The 23,899-nt window shown below is 44.4% G+C and overlaps 1 protein-coding gene across 1 annotated transcript in view; it reads left to right on the plus strand.

Annotated features, from left to right (window-relative positions):
- The window catches only part of PAPPA (pappalysin 1), a 207,391-nt gene that overhangs the window by 179,927 nt on the left and 3,565 nt on the right, over positions 1–23,899 (plus strand). Inside the window, exons 20-21 of the mRNA XM_058524829.1 lie at positions 7,344–7,415; positions 12,377–12,475. Of these exons, the coding sequence (XP_058380812.1) occupies positions 7,344–7,415; positions 12,377–12,475 (171 nt within the window). The remainder of the gene's footprint in view (positions 1–7,343; positions 7,416–12,376; positions 12,476–23,899) is intronic.

A 23,899-nucleotide genomic window follows, 5' to 3' on the forward strand; every position in this document is an offset into this window, starting at 1 on the left:
GGCCCTGGGTGGCTCTGCTTTCTGAGGGTCTGCCTCCGAATGACAGTGCAAGGTAGATGCTCGGGGACAAGGCTCTGCTCCTCCTGTCACCTTGTCCCCAGGGTAAGAAAGTGAGAGGCGAGACCTCACATTTAATGGATGTCTTCTGTGAACCGGGCACTGGATCAAGCACCTTTCATCCTTTATTTGCAGCCCTCGACCCCTCACACACACACCCACATACACACACCGCCCTATGACCTGGGTACTAGTCTCTCCATTTTTCCAATGGAGGAAACAGAATCTCAGGGATAGAAGCCGCTTGCCTAAGGAACTGAAGGGGCATTCAGGTCATGCTAATGCTGCAGTTTACTCCCGGTACCCATGCAGCCTCTGTTGAATGTACAATGATAATAATAAAAGCAAAATGTTTACTGATTGCTTACCAGGGATGTGCTTGTAAATGGTTAATGACGGGCTGTCCGCAAAAAACGAACTCTGCTTTGTAGCATTTGCTGTTTACTGTGGTGTAAATGTTCCCACCATGGCAGATGTCAGGTTTTCCAGGTTGCTGTCACTGCACAGAAGGTTGGGAAGAGATGGGCACTATTGCCCCTTGTGAGCCCATGCAAGTCGGCTGCAGGCCACCACATGCTTATCACATGACAGGCTCTGTTGTAAGCATGCTACACATATTGGCACATATGAAGAGACTGATGACCACTTAGATGAGTGGAATATCAACATTGAGGTCATGTGTTATGACTAGTGCCTTTTGTGAAGGCAGCCTGGGGTCATCTTATTCACCATGTATGCCCCTCCATGCCTAGCAGATAGTAGATGCTCACTAAATATTTACGACTGCTGAGCTAGCTGACCAAGGTTCTAGTTCAAGCCCAGGAACCTTCTCACTGTATGTCTTTGGACAAATCCTATCACTGTTTTAGGCCGCCCTTTCCCCATCTGTGAAATGAGGCTAGGCCCAGATGGAGAGTCACAAATTCAAACACCTATGGGAACCAGGCAGGTGGAATAAATGGGTGAGGCAGGCCAAGTACATCATTTTGTATATTAAATACCTAGACAAATTATTAATAGTAGCAGTAATATTTACTATAAACATTTCAGACAGATGGAAAGACTTAAAGAAAATATAACAAACACCCATGTACATACTCCCCAACTTAAGAAAGAACATTTTACAAATATAGTCGAAGTTCTTTTCTTCTTATTGAGATATAACTTACATGCTAATCTTAAGCATAAAGCTTGATAAATTTCTATGTTTGTCTCCACTCATGAAACTACTACCCAAGTCAGGATGGGGACCTCTCCAACTCCTCAGAGAGGCCTTCCCTCCCCATGCCAGGCAATGCACCAGCCCCACCAAGGTCACCTCTATCGGTTTTGCTTATTTTTTCTTTTTTTGAGGTATAATTGATCTATAACATCCTATTAGTTTCAGGTGTACTAAAACTTTTTAGTTTTACTTTCATAAAGGAAAACATTCTGTCCCTTTATTTTTTAAAAAATTCTCCTCCTCTGAAGCCCCACCCACACACATACATATGCACTTTTGAAAGTGACAGGGAGACAGAGAAGTCTTCCTCTAATCTAATAAATGAGACAATACAAACACAGTGATAGATGGAAATGTCCCTCAGGCTTGATGCTGGAGAGACTGAATGGAATGGTGGAGACTGTGGTGAACTGTGGAAAACACATGTTGCTTCCAAAGGGGGAGACTCTAGCCTAGTGTGGCAATGTGGAAATGTAGGTCTAGTGTGGCCAGATTTTCCATTTTTCTTGAGTACAAGAAATCTGGAGTCTTTAAAATATGAAATTTCTCATTTTTTTTTAACATTGGCAAATAATTTTGACTTCTGTTAAGCACTTTGTGTGCCAAACGAAACATTTCTGTGGGTTGTGTAGCCTGGAAGTTGCTGGCTTACAACTTTTGGATGAGATAGACTCTTCCAGCCCTGAACATCTAGAATTCAGGGTGGCAGCCTCTCTCCTGTCAGCTCCTAAGGAGTACCTCCAATCTGCCCTGCCCTTCCACTTGTTCAGGAGTGCTGGGAGAGTTTTCCAATTAAAAATGCAGCTCACAACCTTAGAGGTTGGTAGTTCCTCTCAGTAGCTGGGACCTTGGCTTTTATTATGGCTTCTGGAAAAAGGATAGAAGGAGGAAAGAGAAGAAGAAAGGGAGGAAAGGAGAAAAGGAGGGAGGGAAGAAGGGAGGTAATTAAGGAAAGAAAAAGGAAATCACAATTTATTGAATATCTATGATATGTAGGCACTGTTTGTTAGGCAATTCTGTATACGCCACCTCATTTTGTCTCCACTACACCCCAATGAGATAAGTTTTATCATCATTTTACAAATGAAAAAGCTGAGGTTCTGAGAGGTTGTCACTGCCCAATTCATATAGCTAATGTGGTTTAATCAGAATCTGAATCCAGGGCTAATTCTCCTGCATTCCGTCCTGCAAGGCAACCACTTTACACATTATAAATCATAAACATATGCAACATTTGCAGACGAAGATGCAGAATTCATTCCTTGAACAGAAGGCAGCACTATGGAAAACCCTGCCAAGAATCTAAAGTTCACAGGTAGAATGGGTCTGAGGGAATATGAAGTCCAGTCTCTCTGATGTATAGAAGGAGATATGTGCCCTGGAGGGGAAGCCCATAGATAGAGAGATGTGTCCAGAATCCAGCGATTTCTCATTCACTCATGGACACATTCATACATTCAGTCATTTGGTAATTTGTTCACTCACTCATTCAAAAACATTGATTATGCACCTCCAAACGTCAGGTATTCTTCAAACACAAGGGATACAGAGTGGGAAATGCCTAGGCTTTTAAAAAGTTTACCCAGAAGAAAGCCAGAAGCTCAGTAATTGATATCAAAAGGCAAAAATAAGTTAAATGATATAAATCACTCACAGAATGTCCCATAAATAAAGCAAAAAATCAAGGAGGAAAGAGGGATCACCTTACAAGACATCAGAAGGAGTGTCAGACATGGCCCTTAGGATGAGGAGGCTCTCTTAAGATGCTTTCTCACACGTCTTCGGCTCTGCCTGGCGCCCATCTTCTCTAGGCTTCATCTTTCAGGCACTGCCCCCCTCTTACATTTATCTCAAAGCCTCTCTACCTTTCTGAACCTTGGTCTTTTCATTGGTCAAAACGGTAAGCTATTTTATACTTATAGCTTCAAGGACTAGGGGAATTTGAAGGAGAGTGTAGTGTTGAAAGTATAGACCTGGAAATCAGACAGATGTGGGTTTAATTCTTGACTGTCATTGCCTATGTGTGATTCCGGGCAGGTTGTTTAACTTCTTTGTGCCTCTGTTTCCTATTGTGTAAACCAGAGTCAAAAATAGTACCTATCTCATAGTTATGGTAAGAATTAAATAGATGAAAGCTCTGAGCACAGGGCTGGGGTGATAATATTTGCTTAATAGAGGATTTTGTGTTGATAAGGATGAGGATAATGGTGATAGAGTTGGTGATGGTGCTATGATGATAATGAAGATGATGATAGTAGTGGTGATGATGGAGGTGCTGTTGGTGGTGATGATGATGGTGGTGGTAGCAGTGCTGGTGTTATTGATGATGATGATAATGGTGGTAGTGATGGTGATGATGATATTGGTAGTGGTGGAGGCACGGGTGTGTTTATGATGGTGGTGGTGGTGGTGGAGGTGCTGGTGGTGTTGATAATGATGGTGGTGGTGGGAATTATGGTGGTAGTGCTGTGGTTATGATGATGATGGTGGTAGTGACGGTGATGATGTAGTGCTGGTGGTGGAGGCACTGGTGTGTTTATGATGGTGGTGTTGGTGGTGGTGGTAGAGATGGTAGTAGTGCTGGTTTATTGATGATGATGATAGTGGTGGTAGTGGTGCTGATGATGATGGTGGCGATAGTGGTGGTAGTGGTGGTAGAAGTGATGGTGGTAGTGCTGGTGGTATTGATGATGATGATAGTGGTAGTGGTGCTGGTGGGAGTGATGGTAGTAGTGCTGACGGTGGTGTTGATGATGATGAAGATGATGATAGTACTGGTGGTGGTGGAGGTGCTAGTGGTGTTGATGATGATGATGGTGATGGTGGTCCTGGTGGAGCTTCTGGTGTTGTTGATGATGATGATGGTGGTGGTGGTGGTAGTGCGGGTGTTAATGATGATTATGATAGTGGTGGTGGTGGTGGTGGTGCTGGTGGAGGTGACTGTAGTAGTGCTGGCTGTGGTGTTGATGATGGTGTTGATGATGATGGTGGTAGTGCTGGTATTGTTGAAGATGATGATGGTGGTATTGGTGATGGTGTTTATGCTGATGGTCATTGCAGCCAGGAAGAAAAGACAGTCTATTCTTCCTTTGCACCAAGACAGGAAATGAAAGCCATCTTATAAAACCTGGTCTGAAAGACTCTGACTGGGCTAGAGGTCTCAGTGGCACCAAGAGGAACAAGGCTGACATTCGAGGGGCCCCATCTGGGATCTCCCAACTTGTGGTATAAACAGCCTAGCCTTTCCTTCAGCTCCTGTCCCCTTTCTCAGGTCTCCTTGCATACAGAGGGGCCCTGTAGTGAGACAGGTGGGGCGTGCCCCCCTAAGGAATAGTGGAAAATCCAAAACTCTTGGAAAGATAAATAGGCTCATGCAGATAGTATAAAAGTCCTTTTTCTGAACTCACATCAGGTAAACCTCAACTGACAGAAACTTGTACAACCGCAGCAAGACACTCCTACAGATGGATTAAATTAGCTCTCAAATAAACAGGGGGAGGGATGGGCATGAAATGCCTTGCGGATCCTAACCCTGCTGTTTTCTACTACTTGAAGCGTTACCAAACACCCCTGCAACATCTCTGAATTTGGGCTGGGAACAGACTCTCAGACCCAGGGATGAAAGTCTGGTTAAAGTTTCCCAGAGCATGAAAGCAGGTGATTCTGTCCACTTCTGGCCCAACAGCTGGGAAGCAAAGGGCAAGAAAGGTGGCTGAGCTGGAAGGAAGGAACCCTGGAGCTACTCACATTCCTTCATTTGGTCAACATGTATTTGTTTGCTGTGCTCCATGCCTGATCCTGGGGAGAGACAAAGATGTCTAAAACCCAAGCCCTACTCTCAAGAACCTTAAGAAATTGGTCCTAGGTTAACCATTTCCACATCATTTATCTCAATGCATCATCATAACAAGCCTATGAAATTTTCAGTACCCATTTCACAGATGGAAGAACCAAGCCTCAGAGTGGAAATTTACAAAGCAATTTCAAGTCAGGATTGCAACCACATCTGTTGTACCTCAATGCCCAAGGTGTTTCCTATATATCACCTTGTGTGTGTGTACGGGGAGAAGGTAGATAGTGTCAACAGAGGCAGTAGGGGGCTAGATAGATTTCACATTGCGAGACTGGTTGGTAGATCTTCAAGTTACATTTTTTGTCCAAGACCTTTAATTTAATTCAATCTATGCCAAATTGGTCCTCTAAACTAGACACCGCGCTAGGCATTGTAAATGCTCTTCTGATGCTCTAGAAGACAGAGAAGTAAAGAAAATATTGCCCATTGATAAAATCTCTATTTTGAGATCGATCCATTCATGTGTAACGTAAATATTTACTGGGCATCCTCCATGTGCCAGGCACCATTCCAGGCATGGAAGACCCAAGGGTGAACCGGAGATGCTATAAGGCAGAGAAGAAAGGCACCCAACCCAGTATTAGCCAGATCATCACGAAATTCCCTTTGTTCCAAGCTCACCAAGAAACCTAATTACAGTTTGGCTCCCATATAGGTCTGCCCTCAGGGAGAGAATGGGCTGGTCACATGGATTTTCCACCTTCTGGCCCATGTGACTATTCATTTCTTAATCAAAATTAATCAATTGACACTTAGCCAGGAGAGCAAGCCCTGATCATATAGACTTCCACGGCTGGTCCCTGACACTTACTTCTCATTGCAAATCTAAGCATTTGCCCCTTTCTTATTTTTATTATATTTTTTTAAAGAAATCATTGTAATCTGGCATGAAAAGTAAGGCATTTATGGCAGAATAGAGAATGGAGCTTCTGGAATTGTTATGTTAACCCCATTCCTGATGCTTTTTTATCTTCCTAGCTTTGTTTATCTTTCTTTTTTTACCTACTTTAAGAATTATCATCACGTTCGATTTTATGTTACGAGCTGCCTTAAATCATTTCCAAAACAATTGCTTGGTTTCAAATCCTGATTTCTCCACCTAGCAGCTATGGAGTTTGGGGAATTTATTCTCCTTATGACACGAGATTAATGCCCACCTCACTGCATGGCGGCAAGAAATAAATAAGATAATGCATAAAGTAATTAGCACCATGAATGCACTTAATACATTTTAGTTGTCATTATCATCATCATCATCATAATTATTATTAAAGGAGGCTATAAATAAATACATATATGCATACCTTTTCTCTGCCCAAGGGGATTGAGAAAAGCACTGCAGAACAAGTAAGTCTTGAGCAGAAATGTACAAGGTAACTAAGGATTCTCCAGGTGACAAGATGGGGAAGGGCATTTCAGTGAAGGGCAACAGCAAGAACAAAGTCACAGGGATAGGAAAGTGTGGGCAACCTCAGGAAATTGTGAGCCGGCCCTTACAGCATGGCGGCAGGTGGAAGCAGGAAGGGTGCTCTCTGGGTCTGCCTGAGTTCCGAACCAAATGTTAGTTCATTCATCCTCCAGCCCACAGTTCTCAAACTGTAATGTGTATCAGAATCATCTGGGAGGCTTGTTTTGGAAATGCAGAATCCCAGGCCCTGGCCTCAGAGATTGGATTCATTAGATCCAAGGCAGCGCCGAAGAATCTGTCTTTTTACTGTGCTCTTCACAGTGATCGTGATGAGAGTGGTCCTCAGCGCATGCTTTGGGAAACCCTGCTCCACCCCATTCTCCCATCTTCCCGCTGCTGCCACACACACGCGTGCACACAAACACACATGCACATGCACACACACGTGTACACACACACTCTGCCCACCTGATCCCCAACTCCATCCATGGGTCAAACATCAGCCAAGAATTTCCTGCAGGGCCTTTCTGATCATATCTCCATCCCTCAGTTCTGCTTCTCTTCAGCCCTTATTCCTGCCAGGGAAATACAGAATCATGACACTTACATGAACACAAATGTTATTTTAATCTTATGGCTCCTGTTATTGCAAGTACCTGGGCAAATTCTCCATGTAAGTGCCAGGGGGAGGTCAGGACTTGGAAGGTCCAAGAAGAGACGGAGTGGTTGAATGTGGTGCCAACAAAGAGATGGCTCCCTCCCAGCCCCAAACCCATCTCACCTCTCTCTCCCTCTCCCTGCAGAGAGTTGTCTGCACGGCTGGTCTCAAGTGGTATCCTCACCCTGCTCTGATTCACTGTGTCAAAGGCTGTGAGGTGAGTCTCTAGAAATGATTCTACTGTTATTATTGTTGTTATATTAATCATGGCTACCATTTACTATTCCTACTAAGTGCTGTAAATATCCCTTTAACAGATTTCTTGGACAGGAATCAGCAATCGCATTTTATAGACCATAGAACTGAGGCACAGAGATATCAACAAATATACTCAAAAACACATTTGCTGGGTAACAGAGTTGGGATTCTAAGCCAGGTATTTCTGGCTCCAAAGTGTGTGTTCAATGTAACTTTGCATCTGTAAGGGAGATGGGAGGTGGGAGGGAGGCCATACTGATGTAGCATCTATAATATGCCAACACTATTGGTCATGCGGTTTACCAACACTATCACATTTAACTTGTACAGAACTACATGAAGCAGTTTATTTTTTTTCTAAATTTCCACTTTACTGATGACCATTGCCTGTGTATCACTTCCTTCTGCCATACGTGTTTGTCATTCACTTGTTCTTCAACCCCAGAAGTAATATGGACACTATAGACCCAACCACTGAGCTGAAAGTGGAAGATCCTCTCTGACGCTTCAATTCTCTGACTTCACAGTTGAGCCATCCCCTGGAACTTGGCATTATGGAGATCAGTGACCAGCTTGGGGAGGGGCAGGGGCAGAGTACTTGGACTGTCATCTGTATTCTCAAGGCAGTGCTGCTCATGGAACTTCAAGATTTTCTGTGCATACCTATTCCCCTTGTGGGTCTTCTCAGCTGGCAGTGAAAAGGAGGCCCCAAGTCCCATCCAGGGGGATGTCTAAATCTCTGTGGTCCCCCCAGAGCTCACTCAGGAAAATCCAAGTGAAAAGGACTAGCTCTGGAAAACTTTGTATTTGATGAAATTCTTAGAATATCACAACCAGAAATGCTCTTCTAGATGAACTAAACCTGACCTTTTATTTTAAAAATGGGGAAACTGAGACGTAGACAGTGGCCAGGTCTAGAATTTGATGGAAGGATTCTCAGTGTGATCAAACCCTACTCGTTTGTTGTATAGAGTGGAAAAAGAGAGCCAGAGAGGGGATGGACTGACCCAAGGTTGCACAGAATAATAGACACAAAGCCAAAGCATGAACCCAGGTCTCCTGGCTTCCAGGCTGATGCTTTTTCTCCTCCACCAGGCCATCTCCAACCCATGAACCATCCCCTGATTTGTAAGTGTCACAAGGGAGTCCCTGGGTCACACAATTCTTTCTGTGTATTGGTTAGGGACATCCTGTGGCATCTTCTCAGGGCGCTGGACACTGTAGTTTTTAAGAACCCCCATTATTCAAAGATTCAGCCAAGAACGGTAGAACAAAGGCCAAGGCCCTGTGGCTGTTGCTTCCTTCCATCTCTCTGAATCAGTCTAGCCTTTTGGGAAAAGGAAGCTTGGGTTACCTGGGCACTCATTCTGCTGAGTCGGCCGTCTGGGCAACCAGTGTGACAGCGGAATTCGATCCCTCCTTTGACTCAGCACTGGGGCCTAAGAGACCCTCACCTGTCAGGCTCTGAGTCTTGCCAATGATGCTTATCGCCTTTGCCCTTGCAGGTGCCCCTTCGTGTCCTTTCCTCCTTAGCTTAGAGCTAATAGTCCGTCTCTTGTCTGGGGCTGAAAAGTATGCTTAGAAGAGATGCAAATACTGGGTCCAGGGAAGAGCCATCAACCTGGAGTGTCTAGAGGTAGCCAAGATCGAGAATGGGTTTTGGTACCCCTGAAACCCCTGCCCTCTGCCCCAAGCTGTGTCCAAAGTGGTCATTCACTCGTTCATTAAAGCTTCACTGGGTGCCTATTATGTGCCCAGCACTACGCTAGGTTCTGGGAACACTTAGTCAAGTGCAAACAGTAACTGTGCCCTCCTTGACTCATCTGTGGTATCTTCTTGTCCCTTATCCATTCATGCATCTATGTATCCATCCATGCATCCATGTATTCATCATCTTACTAAATAAATATTTATGGAGCATATATTTGATAAAGTTTTGCTCAAATTGCCAGGCATTTTGCTTGGAAATCTGGGATACAAAAATAGATGACACACATTCCTGTCCATAAGGAACTCACAGAATAGTAAAGGAGATAGACAAGTAAAGAGAGAATTCTAAAACAAGTAAAGAGAGAATTCTAAAATTTCTACCAAGAGCTATAACCAAAACAAGTTCAAGAAGCTATAGAAGCACAGAATCCTGGGGGTATTAGTGAAGGCATTTTGGAAGGGCAATGTTTGAGCTAGATCTTGAAGGATGAATTGCTTGCCTGAACACATTATTAGTAGAAGCAGCAGCATGAGAAATACCAGAGACAGGAGAAATCTCTAAGTAGCCAAGCTTTTCACATGCTATTCTCTCTCTCTAGAAATTCTCCCTTCTCCACCCCCATCTAATTAACTCCTACTCATCTTATGATCTCAGCTGAAACGTCATTTCCTCAGGGAGACCTTCACAGAGCTCCCTGATTAGGTCAATTCCTCCTACATTTTAACAGCATCATGGACCTTTCCTCCATAGCTCTTATCAGAGTTAAAATTGGCCAATTAGATATGTGCTTATTTGAGTAAAGTCTGCCTCCTCACTAAAGTGTAAGGTCTAGAGGAGTAGGAGCTATATCTATATTGACTTACTATTATATCCTTTTCTTTAGCACAATGTGTAACACATAGTAGGCATTCAATAAATAGGGTTGAATAGAAGATGGATGGATAGACGGGTAGATAGAAGGATAGATGGGTAGATGGATGGAAAGATGGGTAGATGGATGGAAAGATGGATGGATGGATAGATGGATAGATGGATGAATAGATGGGTGGATAGATAGATGGGTAGATGGATGGATAGATGGGTAGATGGATGGATGGATGAATAGATGGGTAGATGGATGAATAGATGGACTGATGGATGGATGCATGGATGTGGCTGTAGGAAAGGACACATAGAAGAGAGTAGCCAGTGATGAGACTGGAGGTTTTTTCAGGGGCCAAATGAAAAAAGAACCATTTTCATTTATTTTTTCTTTTCTTCCTCTTCTTCTTCCCTAGCTAGTCCTTTACCAAGCCAGTTCCTTTCATCCTAAGGAAGAGACGTTTGGTTTCCTTCATTAGTCTGTTCATATATTATATGAGCAAGAACACAAAGAACAGAGCGCACAGGCAGATCTCCTAGGGTACAGAGAATAGCAAAGGCTTATCCCTTGTTCACTTGTTGTCTGTGCCTCTCTGCTCTAATATGAATATAATAATGTGTTCGTTATGGCAGTCACACAGCAGAGTCACACCTGTGCTCACAGCCATGCATATGTGCACACACACCTGAGCACAGCTCTTGCCTGTTCTTGGTTCCATCTCGCTAAGATATTTTTTAGACCCTAATGGGGTAGTGATGAAATGGAATCTGGCATTATGAGTTGGGGGCACAAAGAATCTGTGAATTTGGGGCAGAAATGCAAAAGCCAGGCGTGCCACATAGGAAGCACTCCTTGTGAGCTTGGTTCTCCCCAAAACAGTCAGGATAGGAAGGAGAGACCAATGGATCACAGGGGCTGTACTGGGATGCAATGGTCTTAGCCAACTGATGACATTTTCTTTCCCATGAATGTGTCACTGAGCATTAGAGACCCCAACTCGAAATTTAATCAGAGTGATTTCACTTTCCTCTGCTTTCTATATTAGAAGGTCACACAATAGTGCCTCTGATGTGGAAAGGGGTCTGTTCATTGCTTTGAGAAATCAGTGGGCTAATCCTGCTTCTTTATTTCACAACTGAGAGTCCTGAGGCCCAGAGAAGATAAGCCACTTAACCAAAATCAACAAGTAACCACTCAGTTGGCTGAGGTTTGGAAGACTAGAACTCAGGTTTTCTAAACTCCTGCCAACTGCCTTTACACTATGCCAATACAATTACATTCCCTTTCAAAAACATCTCTAAGAGCCAAGTTCTGCCCAGCATTAAATTAGGTGATTCGGAGACAAAGATGAACTGGATATTGCTCATGTCCCTGAGGAGCTCACAGTCTTGCACAGCTACAGATACATAAACAGACCATAGAAGACAGTGTGCTGAGTGCTTGGATTGGGGAAATGCAAGTACTAGGGGGATCACAGAGATTCCTGACTTTCCCTAAGCTGGCTCTGGGTTCAGATCAGTAAGGACTTTCTATCCTCTTTTCCTCATCTTTGGAGCATCACAGAGTTGGAGGAACACAGGAAAGAAAAGAAATAAGTCAATATGTGCTAGATAGAGCCTAGAATGGTAAAGAAAAAAATACGGAGCCAATCTAGATCTAAATCACTACTCTGCTTCTGCCAGTGTGATCTTGGCTGAGTCCCTTTTTTGCTCTGAGCCTCAAAGTCTTCATCTGTGAAGTGGGAATAGTAATGCCCACCTCTCATGTGATTCTGAGAACAGAAGAAGAAAACAAACAGTAAAGCATGTGACATCGAATGCATCTATATACCTATTTAGAGGAGAGGGAGCCCACAATCATACTCAGACCACTGTGCCAAATTGCTATGAATTCTTATTTTTGATCTTTACAATTCTTGGGCAGTTTACATTCAGCTTCCTAATATATTTGCATGTATTTTATAATAAATTACGTTTAATTACCTACTACCAGGAAAAGTGGAGGAAGGGAACTCAAATTTTCTTATCATTTCTTCAAGTAAAATGAGCCCCCTACATCAGGAAGACATAAATGGTCTATCTTGTGACTTTGCATACCCCAGCATACAAGAGTGTGTCTCCCAGCATACCTATACTTTAGTTGGGAAAAACTTGGCTCTACAAGAGTCTTTATAAATGGCAGAAGTGATAACTTGTCCAAGGGGTGTTGGGATTTGAAGCCAGGTGGGCTGACAGTAGAGGTTTCTGAGAAGATGAGAGACAGCTAAATGACTACAGAGGCCATCCCCCACTCACTCCAGAAAGCTAATAATGCCTCCTTTCCTTCCTGCCTCTCTCTTCCTTTATAGCCCTTCATGGGAGACAATTACTGTGATGCCATCAACAACAGAGCCTTCTGCAACTACGATGGTGGGGATTGCTGTGCTTCTACAGTGAAGACCAAAAAGGTAGGCCAGTGTGCACCCCTCGGCAGCCAACACCTGCAGGCCTCCCAGCTGGCCAGGATCACCCCCACATGCTGGACAACCCGTTGTCCTGGTTGTGTCAGAGCTTGCCTATAACCTTTATTGTATTGTATTGTATTTTTTGTTCTTTTACTCAGTAGTTGAACAAATATCATATGCTGAGCCCAGAGCTAGGTGTGGAGGCTCATGCATGATCTTTGCAAATGTGGTCCCTTACCTTCAAAGCTTAGAGTCAGACATGGAAGCAGACAAATAAAAGTGCAATAAATACTTTTAGAAGGGAAGAACAGAGTGCTGTGAGGGCCCAGGCAAGGGGTTGGAGAAGGCTCTGCAGAGAGATCAGCATTAATGCTGAAACTTGAGGGATGAGGGGAAGGGGTAGAGAGGTGGCCAGGAAAAGAATGTCTGGGGCAGGAGACTGGCATGTAAAATTCTAGCAAGAACATGCATTTTTAGGGGGTATGGCTAAAGCGTAGGGGAAGAGAGAAGATGGGACATTTCCAAAAAGGTCAGTCACGGCCTTTGGGCATTTTATAATCTCTTTCGTGTTCACATCTGTGGAATTAGGAGGTGTGGTCTTCATTGTGATTTTCTTCCTTTGTGTGTTAGGATTCAAATGTTTATAGTAAAACTAGAACATTCGACTGAGGTGCATATCAACCACTCACGGAACAATGGCCACCTCTACTTTCCTTCTGATGAGAGCTGGGACCAGAGTTTGGGGCCTTAGCTGAGAGCTGGGGGAGTGGTGGTCAACGTGGGCAACCTCGTTGAGAAATATTCTTGGGTGAATGAGTTAATGGGAAATGATTTCTAGTTTTATATTCATCTACAGTCTGAGTTGAACAATCATTTGATCTCAAAGATCATTTGACCTGATCTCTCATTTTAAAGAAGGGAACTATGTTCTTGAGACAGGAAGGTCAAAGAATCCTAGTTACTTTGGCTGAAGAGCCCTCTGTGATTATCCGGTCCAAACTTTTCATTTCATTAATGGGGGCCCTGAGGCCCATTAAGGAGGAATGATTTGTCTAAGATGGCAGAGTAACTGATAGAAACAGAATAAGGTTCCTGGCTTCCTATCCAAGGCCCTTTATATTGCAACATCTTTAAGAGAATTAGTTCCTTCAAGAAAGATGTTCTGACTTAAAATGCAGGGGATGAATAGGGTAAGACTTCAGGGACACACTCAAATCGGAGGCCTGTTACTGCATCTTTTGGTTGCTGAATAAAGATGCTTTGGTTCTCTGGGATGACTTAGTCCTGTATGGGCAACACCTCTCAGCATGGCTGCCCCCCCCCTTTTTTTTTAATAAAACACTGAAGGTATACGCTTTCTGCTCAAGTACAGGAGAATACAATGCATTTTATGTTAATGAATTTCATTATTTTTCCCAATTATGAAACAATACATATTCTACTTTTTGGAAAATCCAGAAAGTAGAAAAGAACAAAAGAATTCACCGGTTACCTTACAATGCAAAGATAACCACTGCTTTTCTTTTGCCATATTTTATTGTGTGTATAAGTATGTGGGTATTTGTGTTTATGTATATATTACTGCATTTCTAGTTGGGATCTTGTTTTGGTTTGGTTTTGGTTGTGCAGGAAATCTTACACATAAGAATTATCTGATCTTAGTATAAACTTCTCAGGTGTTTTTTTTGCTATATTACTATTTATTATATGGTTATGATGTACAATAATTTGTGTAACCATTTACATCTGACTTTTATTTTTAACTTTTGAGTTATTTCAGTTTCTCACAATGATAAATAATAATGCTACTGAACATCTTTACACATAAATATTTGTATAGTTCTAATTATTCCTTTACAATTGATTCTTAGAATTGAAATGCCTAGGATAAAAGGTGTGAGCATTTTTAAGGCTCTTGATAACTGCTGTCAAATGAACACAGTGTGCAATAGTGTCTGTTTCACATCACTGGAGTCAGCCATTTTTGAAAGTGAATGGACAGTGAAGTTTGTGTTTTAAATAGAAGTTTGTGTAGAATTATGACACGATATTCATCTGACACCATCAGTTGGAGAAAGAGCAGCTCTGATTAAAATAATTTTCCTACCAACTATAGCTTACGTATTAAAACATAAGAAATAAAACTAATTAATTTTTATTGGGAAACTTCCTTAAATAGATTGCTGTTTCTACAGAGTGTATGGTGGGACATGAAGTCATGAGATTGAGTTTCAGGTGCAGATTCTAAATTAATATATACACACACACACACATACACACATATACATATATATATATCTAATGGCCATTTTGGCTCTCTGTTCCTATACTGGGTTTGGCTGAAGCGATCTCAGACTCCAGGGCCCTGAGATGAGAATTGCCTCTTTACTGAGGGACCCAGAGTCAGTCTCTTTGCTAGTTCTGAATATACTTCTTAGGCTTCTTTTTTCTTTCTTTATTTCACCCACATCATAAACATAGCTTTGGCTTTCTGTGTTAAAAGATCCCCTTCTTCTACTTTAAATTATTGTTCCTTCCTGTTGGCTAAGGCTGCAGAATGCAGATGGCCAAGCTTCCTCCATGCAATGAGATGCAGGTTCATCGAGCATCTCTATGGGCTGAAAAGTGGACCAGGCTGTGTGCACACGGCAGAAAGTACCAGACAGACACGGTGCTTGCCCTTGTGAAGCTTGTAGTCTATTAGGGGAGCCAGACATTAGGCAGTGAAGTGTACAACTATGCACTGAATTACCTTTGTGGAAGGGGCAATGAGGGAAGGGTGCAGGATCTTACAGAGAACAGTGTGAAGGTGAGAGAAAGCTTCCCTGAGGAAGTGACGTTTACGTTGAGATCTGAAGAATGAGTATGCGCTTTCCTGGTGAAGGTGAAGAGTGGTTGGGGGCAGAATGGAGAGAGCTCTTAGAACTATGTGTGACATATGGATTGGAGAGTCTAAAGGCCTCTCTTATGGTGCATATGGCTTTGCCATAATTATTAGTTGTTCAGAAGTGTTTGGAGCTTTCTTTAGGTTCAAGATTTCTGGAAGTCTGACTTCTAGAGAAGGTGTCTCAAATTGAAGTCATATTTCTACAATTTAATTTTCCCAGTCTAACTTCTACATAAACTCCAACTTCTCGAAACCTTTGTACTCTCTTGTACCTACCGAACTATTCCCTGCAGTAGACTGGTTTAGAGAGATAATAGATGAAGAAAAGAGATAATAATACAAAACACCCCTAAGCGAACTGCTGCATATGTCAGACCCTGCCAGACACTTGACTTCCGTTATCTTCTTTAATCCTCATGCCAACCCCAATAGGTTGCTATTATCCCCGTTGCATAGAAGAACCAATTGGGGCTCAGAGTGCTTATGGGACCTGCTTGAGTTCAGTTGGCTGCGAGTGCCAAGGCCCAAATTCAAACCCAGTTCTGTCTGACTCACAAGCCCAGCTCTTTCTGCTGCACAGGGCTGAGTCTCAGAAGAGGAAAGTAGGTAAGGCTAGGACCTTGTCCTCAGCGCACCTGGGCAGGACCCTCCCAGTTCCAATTGGAGACATTTCACTGTGAGCCCAGACTGCCAGGGAACCTAGGGTGTGGGACCCCTCTCCTTGGCAAAGGTGAAAGCAGCGTTTCCCAGCAGCAAAGACAGGGCAGGGAGGTGTGGAGGCTCCCAGCCTTGCCAATCATCCCAGACAGGAGTTTCCCCCGAGTGGAAAAAAGTCCTGGTTTCTGTCTCCAGCTTCCCCAGCAGGAAGCCTCTCAGAGTAGGAGTGGGGCCAGAGGCTGGCTTCCTTACTCTCATCCCCTTGCCCTTATCTGCTGGTCCTGATTAGTTCCCACCTCTACTCTTGGTCCCAGTTCCATATCATGGGCATTTCCCTGCCCATAAGCACCCAGCCTGGCACTCAGAAACTTGTTAATAGGTCAGATTTGCTTCATGCATCTTCGTAAATTACAGTAATTTTATTAATTGAGCACTTACTATGTGCTTGGCCATAGGTTAGAATCTTTGCGCATATTAGCTCAGACTCCAGAACAACCCAACAAAGTGGACGATTGAGGCTCAGAGAGGTGGAGTCATTCGTACAAGGTGACAGGGCCGTGTGTAGGATTTAGAATTTCCTGACTCCAAACAAATACTAGTAGCTCCTGTTTATCAAGAGCTTGCTATTTGCCAAGCATAATGTTAACTGCTTTTACATGTGTCATTTCATCTCATCAGCACAGTAGCTCTGTTGTAGATGTTGTCTTTCTATCCTCATTTTATAGAGGATGCAACTGAGGCTGAGAAGGGTTAAGGCCATATGTGCAGTAAGGGATAGAGCTGAGATGAAAACCTGGTGAGTCTAGGCTGCACGGCACCTGCCTCTAACCTGTGTTCTGAACAGCATGTTGCAATGGGCTTGCATTGTGCCCTTCCTCTGGAGGGTGGGCTTCCTGTTTCATAGTCCTCCTGGACTAGAGTCCTGGGTATGAACTCTGGGCCCAGAGTTAAGCACTCAACACCTTCTTCCAGACTTCATTCTTGCCAACTCTCCACCTCAACCTCTTCTCGGTCCCCAGGGCAGGGGCCTCCCCGCCACTTGGCCCAGAATAATGTCTGTCTGCTCTCTCCATCCTTCCTCCCCTTGTTTGTCTGTGCAGACACCAGCTGTTCCCACATCTGCCTCATGGGGTGACCCGGGCCCGGCTGGCAGACAAGAACAAGACAGTGCAGGAAACTCCGTCTGACAGGGGTGACCAGTCTCCCACCCAGACACCTGTCTGCAATGTGAGGCAGACAGGAAGGGGCAGGACTCAGCTTCTCAGCATGTCAGTTTATTATTTTCCTGTTGAAGCCTTGAGGAGTCTCAAATATGGAGCAGATTTCCAGAACAATTGTTTCGTTTCCCCTCATAACAACAAAAAAAATATTCTTTTATAATTGGAATCATTCTAAGGAAGCATGTGTTGGGGGTGTGAGGGAGGGAGGGGAACCACCTGAACATATTCAATATACCAAGGCTTTCTAAGGTGGTGGCCTGGAACATTAGTTATGGTCGTGTTTCAGGTGGCTGCTAAGAGACTGATTCTGGAAGATGTCTGTGGAGTCGGAGTGTAGTGCCAGCTCTGTGACTTATGTCTGTGACCTTGGGCAGGCCAGGTTCACCTTACGTTTTTGTCTCTTGACATCTGGATTAGATTCATGTCTCAGGACTCTCCACATGGCTTCCTGAGTGAGGTGGTCATTGAGCGAGAACTGGAAGGCTGGCCAGGCCTGGGACCAGGAGACAGTAAGAAGTTAATCCCAGAAGCACAGGACGGCACGCCCAACTGATGACATTAAGTGTAGGGTTGCCATATTTATTTGCTAAATCTAAGTGAAAACATGTTTTCTTAGGAAAGAATGTTATACCTAAATGTAGCCCATTGGTCTAAGGAGGCTAGTGATTCTAAAGACGGGGGAAGATAATCAAAATTATTGGATGGAAAGCAGCCTTCTTAGCAGAGTGGGCCATGATAAAGGGTTGGATGTTGGGTTTCAGAGTTAGGGATGTACATCAATGGCTCTTCCGTATTGACTCAGCAATCAGAATGGTCCTTTTAAAATAGGTCAGATGGGATCACACCTCTATGCCAAGTCTTGCAGTGTCTCCCCCATTTTACTCAGAGTAAAACCAGTCTTCCCAATGGCCTGCAAGGCCCTATGTGCTCTACCCACTCCCATTCCCTCTCTGACCTCACCTCTTACTCTCAGTGCTCCCCGTCACTTAACCCCACCCCTCTGGACTCCTTCCGTCACTTGCACAGGCCAGGCATCCTCCTACTTTATAGCCTTCAACACTGGCTTTTCATTTGGCTGAAAACACTTTTCTCCATTCATCCTCATGGCTCACCCCCTCACCTCCTCCAAGTCTTTGCCCACGTGTCATGTTCTCGATGAGCCCCACCATGAACACCCATGTTACATCACCCCTGTCATTCCCATACCCATTTGCCTTGGCTTCCACTTTTTTTTTTCCTTCCACAACATTTATCACTTTGGCACATACTATAAAATGTATTTATTACTTATTATCTGTCAATCCCTACCCCTCTTGCTGCTAGAATGAATATTTCATGAGGGCAAGAACATGCATCTATTTTGTTCACTGATGTATCCCAAGTTCTGATGCTATGTGTAGATACTGTGCTAGGCTGTGAGCAAGATGGACCTGGTCCCAGCCATGCTGGGTTCATGTCTTTTGGACTAGCAGCTGGGCATTTAGAGTATACTAAGTGCTAATGGAGACACAGCGAGTGAGGAAAGCCAATGAAGCTTTCTAGAAAAGGCAACACCTTCTAGAAAGGTGAAACACGAAAGGTACAGTAGGTCTTACCCAGGTGAAAGGAATAGGAGGAGGACCAGAGATAAGGATGAGAGAGGGAAGAGTGTTTCTGGCAGAGGGTACAGTCTGTGCAAAGACCCAGATACAAGGGAGAGTATCAAGGAAATTATAATTCCTGAGTGTGGCTAGAGCACAGTGCAAGAGGAGAAGAAGGGGTAAGAGATGAGTCTAGAGGATGAGCAGGCTTTCATAAGCCAAGCCAGGGAATTTGAACTTTAGCCAGAGAGCAATGGGGGTGTTCAATAATTTTAAGCACTGAAACAGCCTAGAAGGTCCTAGAAGGCTTCCTGGAAGAGGGCATAGATGTACTTAACTTGGAAGATTAGTAAGAGATAACAGGCAAATGGCTAAGCAGACTAGACTAATTCCTCCTTGACTAAAAATCACTGGCTTTCAGAGTGTTGCAATTTCCTCATTTGGGGTGTAGCTTTGATTTGCTCATATGGATAAATAGCTCCTCATTTTAGCTTGTGCCTATGAAGGAATCAGATCCTTCTGTCCCAAAAAGTTATCATCATCATAATCATTGTCAATATCATCACCACTACCATCAGTAGCACATCATCAACACCACCACCACTATCAACACCAACCTTACCAATATCACCATTACCATCATCATCATTTATTGAGCACATATTATATGCCACGCACTGTGCCAAGTGCTTTCCTTGAATTATATACTTTATTCAAAATACTTCTATGTGGCAAGACTGTTATTTCCTCCATTTTACAGATAGAGAAACTAAAGCCCAAAAAAGGGAAGTAACTTGCCTGATAGCATCCACGAAGTCACTAACAGGGCAAGGAGTCAAACCCAAGTCTCCTTTTTGTCTAGGCTGGTGCTTTTGTCCACTTTACCCATATTTTTTCTCCATTTTCTCCTCCACTTATCCATATTTAAACAAGCCTCTGTATTCACTGACTATCCTGAGCCAGGCATGTGTCTATCCTACCCCCAAGGAGCTTACAGGGGAGTCCTCATACTTGACATCACGCCTCGCTCTACTTGGTCTTATTCAATCTTTCCATCAACCGTTTGAATACTCTGAGGCTCAGAGTGGTGAAATGTCCCGCCCAAGGTCCCACAGTGGGCAGGTGGACAGTCAAAGCTTTCTAACCCTCTGCACAGGATGCCTCTTGCTCCCCCCACTGCACACTCTCTGCTTGTGACCTCTCTGTTGAGTCTGAGTCAGAATCCAGCCCCTGCCTGTCTCCTAGCCTCAGACAAGACTGCAGCCAGGGTCTTGCGGTGCACTTGCCTGGGCTGCATTCCTGAGCCGCTCACACACACGGATGGAGGTGTTAGCTTGGGCAGCTCACCCAAAGGGAGAAAGTCCTGTGCCTGAGCACCATCTCCAGCCCAGAGAAAAAAAGGAGAGAATCCTGGCCTTTAGTCATTGACCTGGGCTTGTTGACAGAATCCCAGAGTGGGTGGCCAAGCCATTTATGGGACAGCCTAGCCACATGGTGCTGGGAATCCCAAATGTAAACTGGCCACCACGGCGTTCGTGCTGTGGGTGGTAGGTTTTCTTGGGAGGCCGTGTGGGGGAGAAGGTGGGAGCTGCTTGGGGAGTCAGGGAATCTGGGAATGATCTGTCTCAGAGCTGAGTTTATCAGGATGTGACTCTTCTCCCCATGCCTCAGTTTCTTCCTCTGTGAAAAGGGGACCTTGACTCCTGCACTGCCTGCCTCCTGGGGATGGTACTGGGGAGTGGTTACTAATGGGGATGCAAATCCCAGGCTGTGAGCCGAGTGACTCACTTCTTTGCATCTTAGTTTCCTCTAAGATGTAAAACAGGGATAGTAAGAACAGCTGCCTTATTAGGGTTGCTGGGAAGAGTGACTGAGATAATGCACACTGAGTTAACTCAGTGCCAGGCACATAATAAGGGATAAAAGGTTACTGGCTATTAAAATGACAAAGCAGCAGTCAGCCTGGCCAGGTGGCCTTCCCCTTTCTCTCACTTGCTGAAAAGCTTCAGTGTTTGGAGTGGGATTTAGAATCCTGCATCATCTACTTATTGACTGGTAGTGAAGCCCAGGGCAAGTTTGTTTTGTTTTCAGCATTCTGAAACCTCTATTTTCACATCTGCAAGATGGGTAGCTAATAACGATAGCCCTAGGAGGTTGTGTGGAGTCAACAAGCTAGCATGTGGAAATTATCTGGCACTTCCCTGAGGAAGTGCCAGAGTGTGAGTGTAAAGTGCTGTTCACTGCTGTGAACCTGTATGAACAGGCTTCTCTTCTCTCCCAGGTCAGACTTAGGAAGACCTGGGAAAGTGGACGGAGCTGGCGATCGCCACCCTTCTCTTCCCAGATCTAGGTCCTTGATAAGTGAGGAAGCTTGTGATGAGAGGAGGGCCCAAGGCAGGCTCTGAACAGGCAGGTCACAAAGAGGAGAGGAAGGGCAGGAGGAGGAAACAAGACACTGTGCATGTTCTCTGCACCGGCTACTCTGCGAGCTGGTTCAGAAACAACATATTTCATTGACTCCTCACCAGAACCCTGTGAGGTCTTTATGAAGACCCTCATCTTACAGGTGGGCAGATGAAGTCCACTGGGTGCCAAGGACTTGCTGAAAGTCACGCAGTGCCATGTGGAGCCCATGCTTAAACCCAGGCTTGTCTGCCTCTCAAAATCCTAGCAAGGGGGCAGTAAATGCAGCTGCATTTACAAGCATGTGGTGGAGACAAGGAGACTCTGGATCTGCCTCCTGAGACCAAACCTTCTGGACTTCATCATATTCTGATTGGGGTTCCTTCCCTTGGTTTGCAGACACATTTCTTTGGGAAAATGCTGAAATGCCCAGGCTGATCCAGGGAGGACAGAGAATGGTCCTCCCACACCCCCATAGCCAGAGTGGTCAGACTAGCCTGAGAAGTAGCCTGCGGCTGATGATTACAGAGAACCTGATAGAACTGGGGTTGGCAGAAAGGGGAACACGCAAGACAGGGTTCATGGAGAAAGTCTACATTTCTAGGTCCTTTCTGGCCAGGGCATTGCCTTCTACCTTTCTCAGACTGAGAAGGGTTTTCAGACAGATGGGAAAGAAGAGACCATTAAAATTGAATCTTCATGCACAGAGAGGGAACTTGAGCCCAGAGAAGGGAAGTAACTTGTATAAAGTCATTCAGCATGTAAGTGTAAGAGCAGAGACCCCCTGACTTGTATTCTGCATGTATATTCATGTATTCACTTGTCCCTCCATTCATGGGTTCACGGAATGCCTGTTACACGGTCTATGAAGACTCAAGTCAACAATGGACATGGTCCCTGTCCAGACTGAGCTGACAGTCCAAGAAGGGCATACAAATGGAATACTGTGATATGGGATGAAGGTGATGGTGCCATCTTTGGTCAGGCCAAAGGCCAATGAGGGAGGAGGTGGTACTTGCAATAACACCTGAAGAATGAAGAGGAGCTGGCCAGGAAAGAGCAGAAGGGTGGAGGAACATTAGTGGCTAAAGACTTAAAAGAAGGAAAACTCTTGGAGTACTTGAGGAACCAATAAATTCCTTACTAAGCCACAGAGAGTGAGGGGAAGAAGGGAACCAGGTAAAATCCAAGAGGTGTATGGAGATCAGATCATGCAAGGCCTTGAACTCATGGTAAGGACTTTGGGTCTTATTCTAAGCGATAGAATCTGTTGAATGTTGCCTGAGCCAGCTGTAGCAGGAAGCATGAGAGATAAATTAGACGCGAAACAGTCTCTAATGGGTCACAGAGCCCAATGGGAAAGAGTCATGGAGAGAACCGTGCAGAAGACATTAGAGGTAACTGGATCATTCTAATGTTAGGATGTGGGCGAGGACAGGAAAAGGGGACAGATAAAGGAATGGGTGAGTTGAGGACAAAGAGGCTGTCCAAGTCTGGGAGGTGGGAGAGAGGGGACAATAGTCAGGAAAGGTGTCACAGATGGTGAAATATGAGCTTGTGGGAAATTTGATTCAGCACACATGTATTCAGCATTGAGCATCTCCTAACTGTTAAGCCACATGCTAGGGCTTTTGTATATTTTTTCTTGTTTGATCCTCACAACCATATGAAATGTGGTATTTTTTTTTTAGCTCCCTTCTATGGATGTAGAAACTAAGGGTCATGGCAATGAAGGGATTTTCCCAAAATTGTTCAGTAAGAGGCGAGCGAGGATGCGAACCTAGGCCTTACGGCTCCCACGGCATTACTCTCCCCACTCGACCTCAGTCGGTTAGATTTGGACTTGGCTCTGCCCGCAGTTTCCCACTTGGACTGGAGGGCTTTCTCTAGGTCTCTTTCAATTATAGCATTCTCTGCTTCTCTTGGAGGTGAAGAGGTTGCAGAAGAATATTCTGTATTGGAAGTCATAGCCTCCACAAAGGCATGGAGGCTGGGAAGCAAATGTCCTGAACAGGGAACAGCAAGTAGCTCTAAGCAGAAAGACAGGCACTGCCTGGCAGAAGAAGCTGTGCGATGCTTACCACAGCATCAGGCATCTATGAATTTAAATTGAAAGGAGAAACAAAGAGATGTGCTAGCCATGAGTCCAATCAAAGAGTCAGAGAGGGATGGAGAAATGAAGAAACATTCATTCATTCTATGGCCTGGCTTCTGGGAAAACAAGAATGAACAAGACTGACACAGAGCCTGGCTCACTGAGAGAGAGACAGAAGAGGATCTATATATTTATAGTTGAGCACTGAGCATATGCCAAGCACTGTGTGCTAGGTGTTTTTCATCAGTTAGTTCACTTATCCTTCATCGCAACCTTAGGAGGTGTATGCTTTCATTATTCCCATTTAATGAATGAGTTAACTGAGGCTCAGAGAAATTGTCACCTGCTCAAGGTCACACCTCAATTAGGTAAGAGCGCTGGGGTTTATACTTCAATCTGCCTGATCATTCCTACATTTTTAATTATTGCAAAATTGCAGGACGGAGAGAGGTTGGGAGGGAGGGAGGGCAAAGAGGCAAAGAGAAAAAAAAAGAGTTAGACGTAGAGAATGAATCCACAAGCTAGAAAGACAAAGATGCTCTGAGACTGTGTGAGCTCTTGGACACCCTGCCTAGGCAGGAGGCG

The sequence above is a fragment of the Diceros bicornis genome, chromosome 28 (genome assembly GCF_020826845.1).
Source record: "Diceros bicornis minor isolate mBicDic1 chromosome 28, mDicBic1.mat.cur, whole genome shotgun sequence".
Lineage (NCBI taxonomy): Eukaryota > Metazoa > Chordata > Mammalia > Perissodactyla > Rhinocerotidae > Diceros > Diceros bicornis.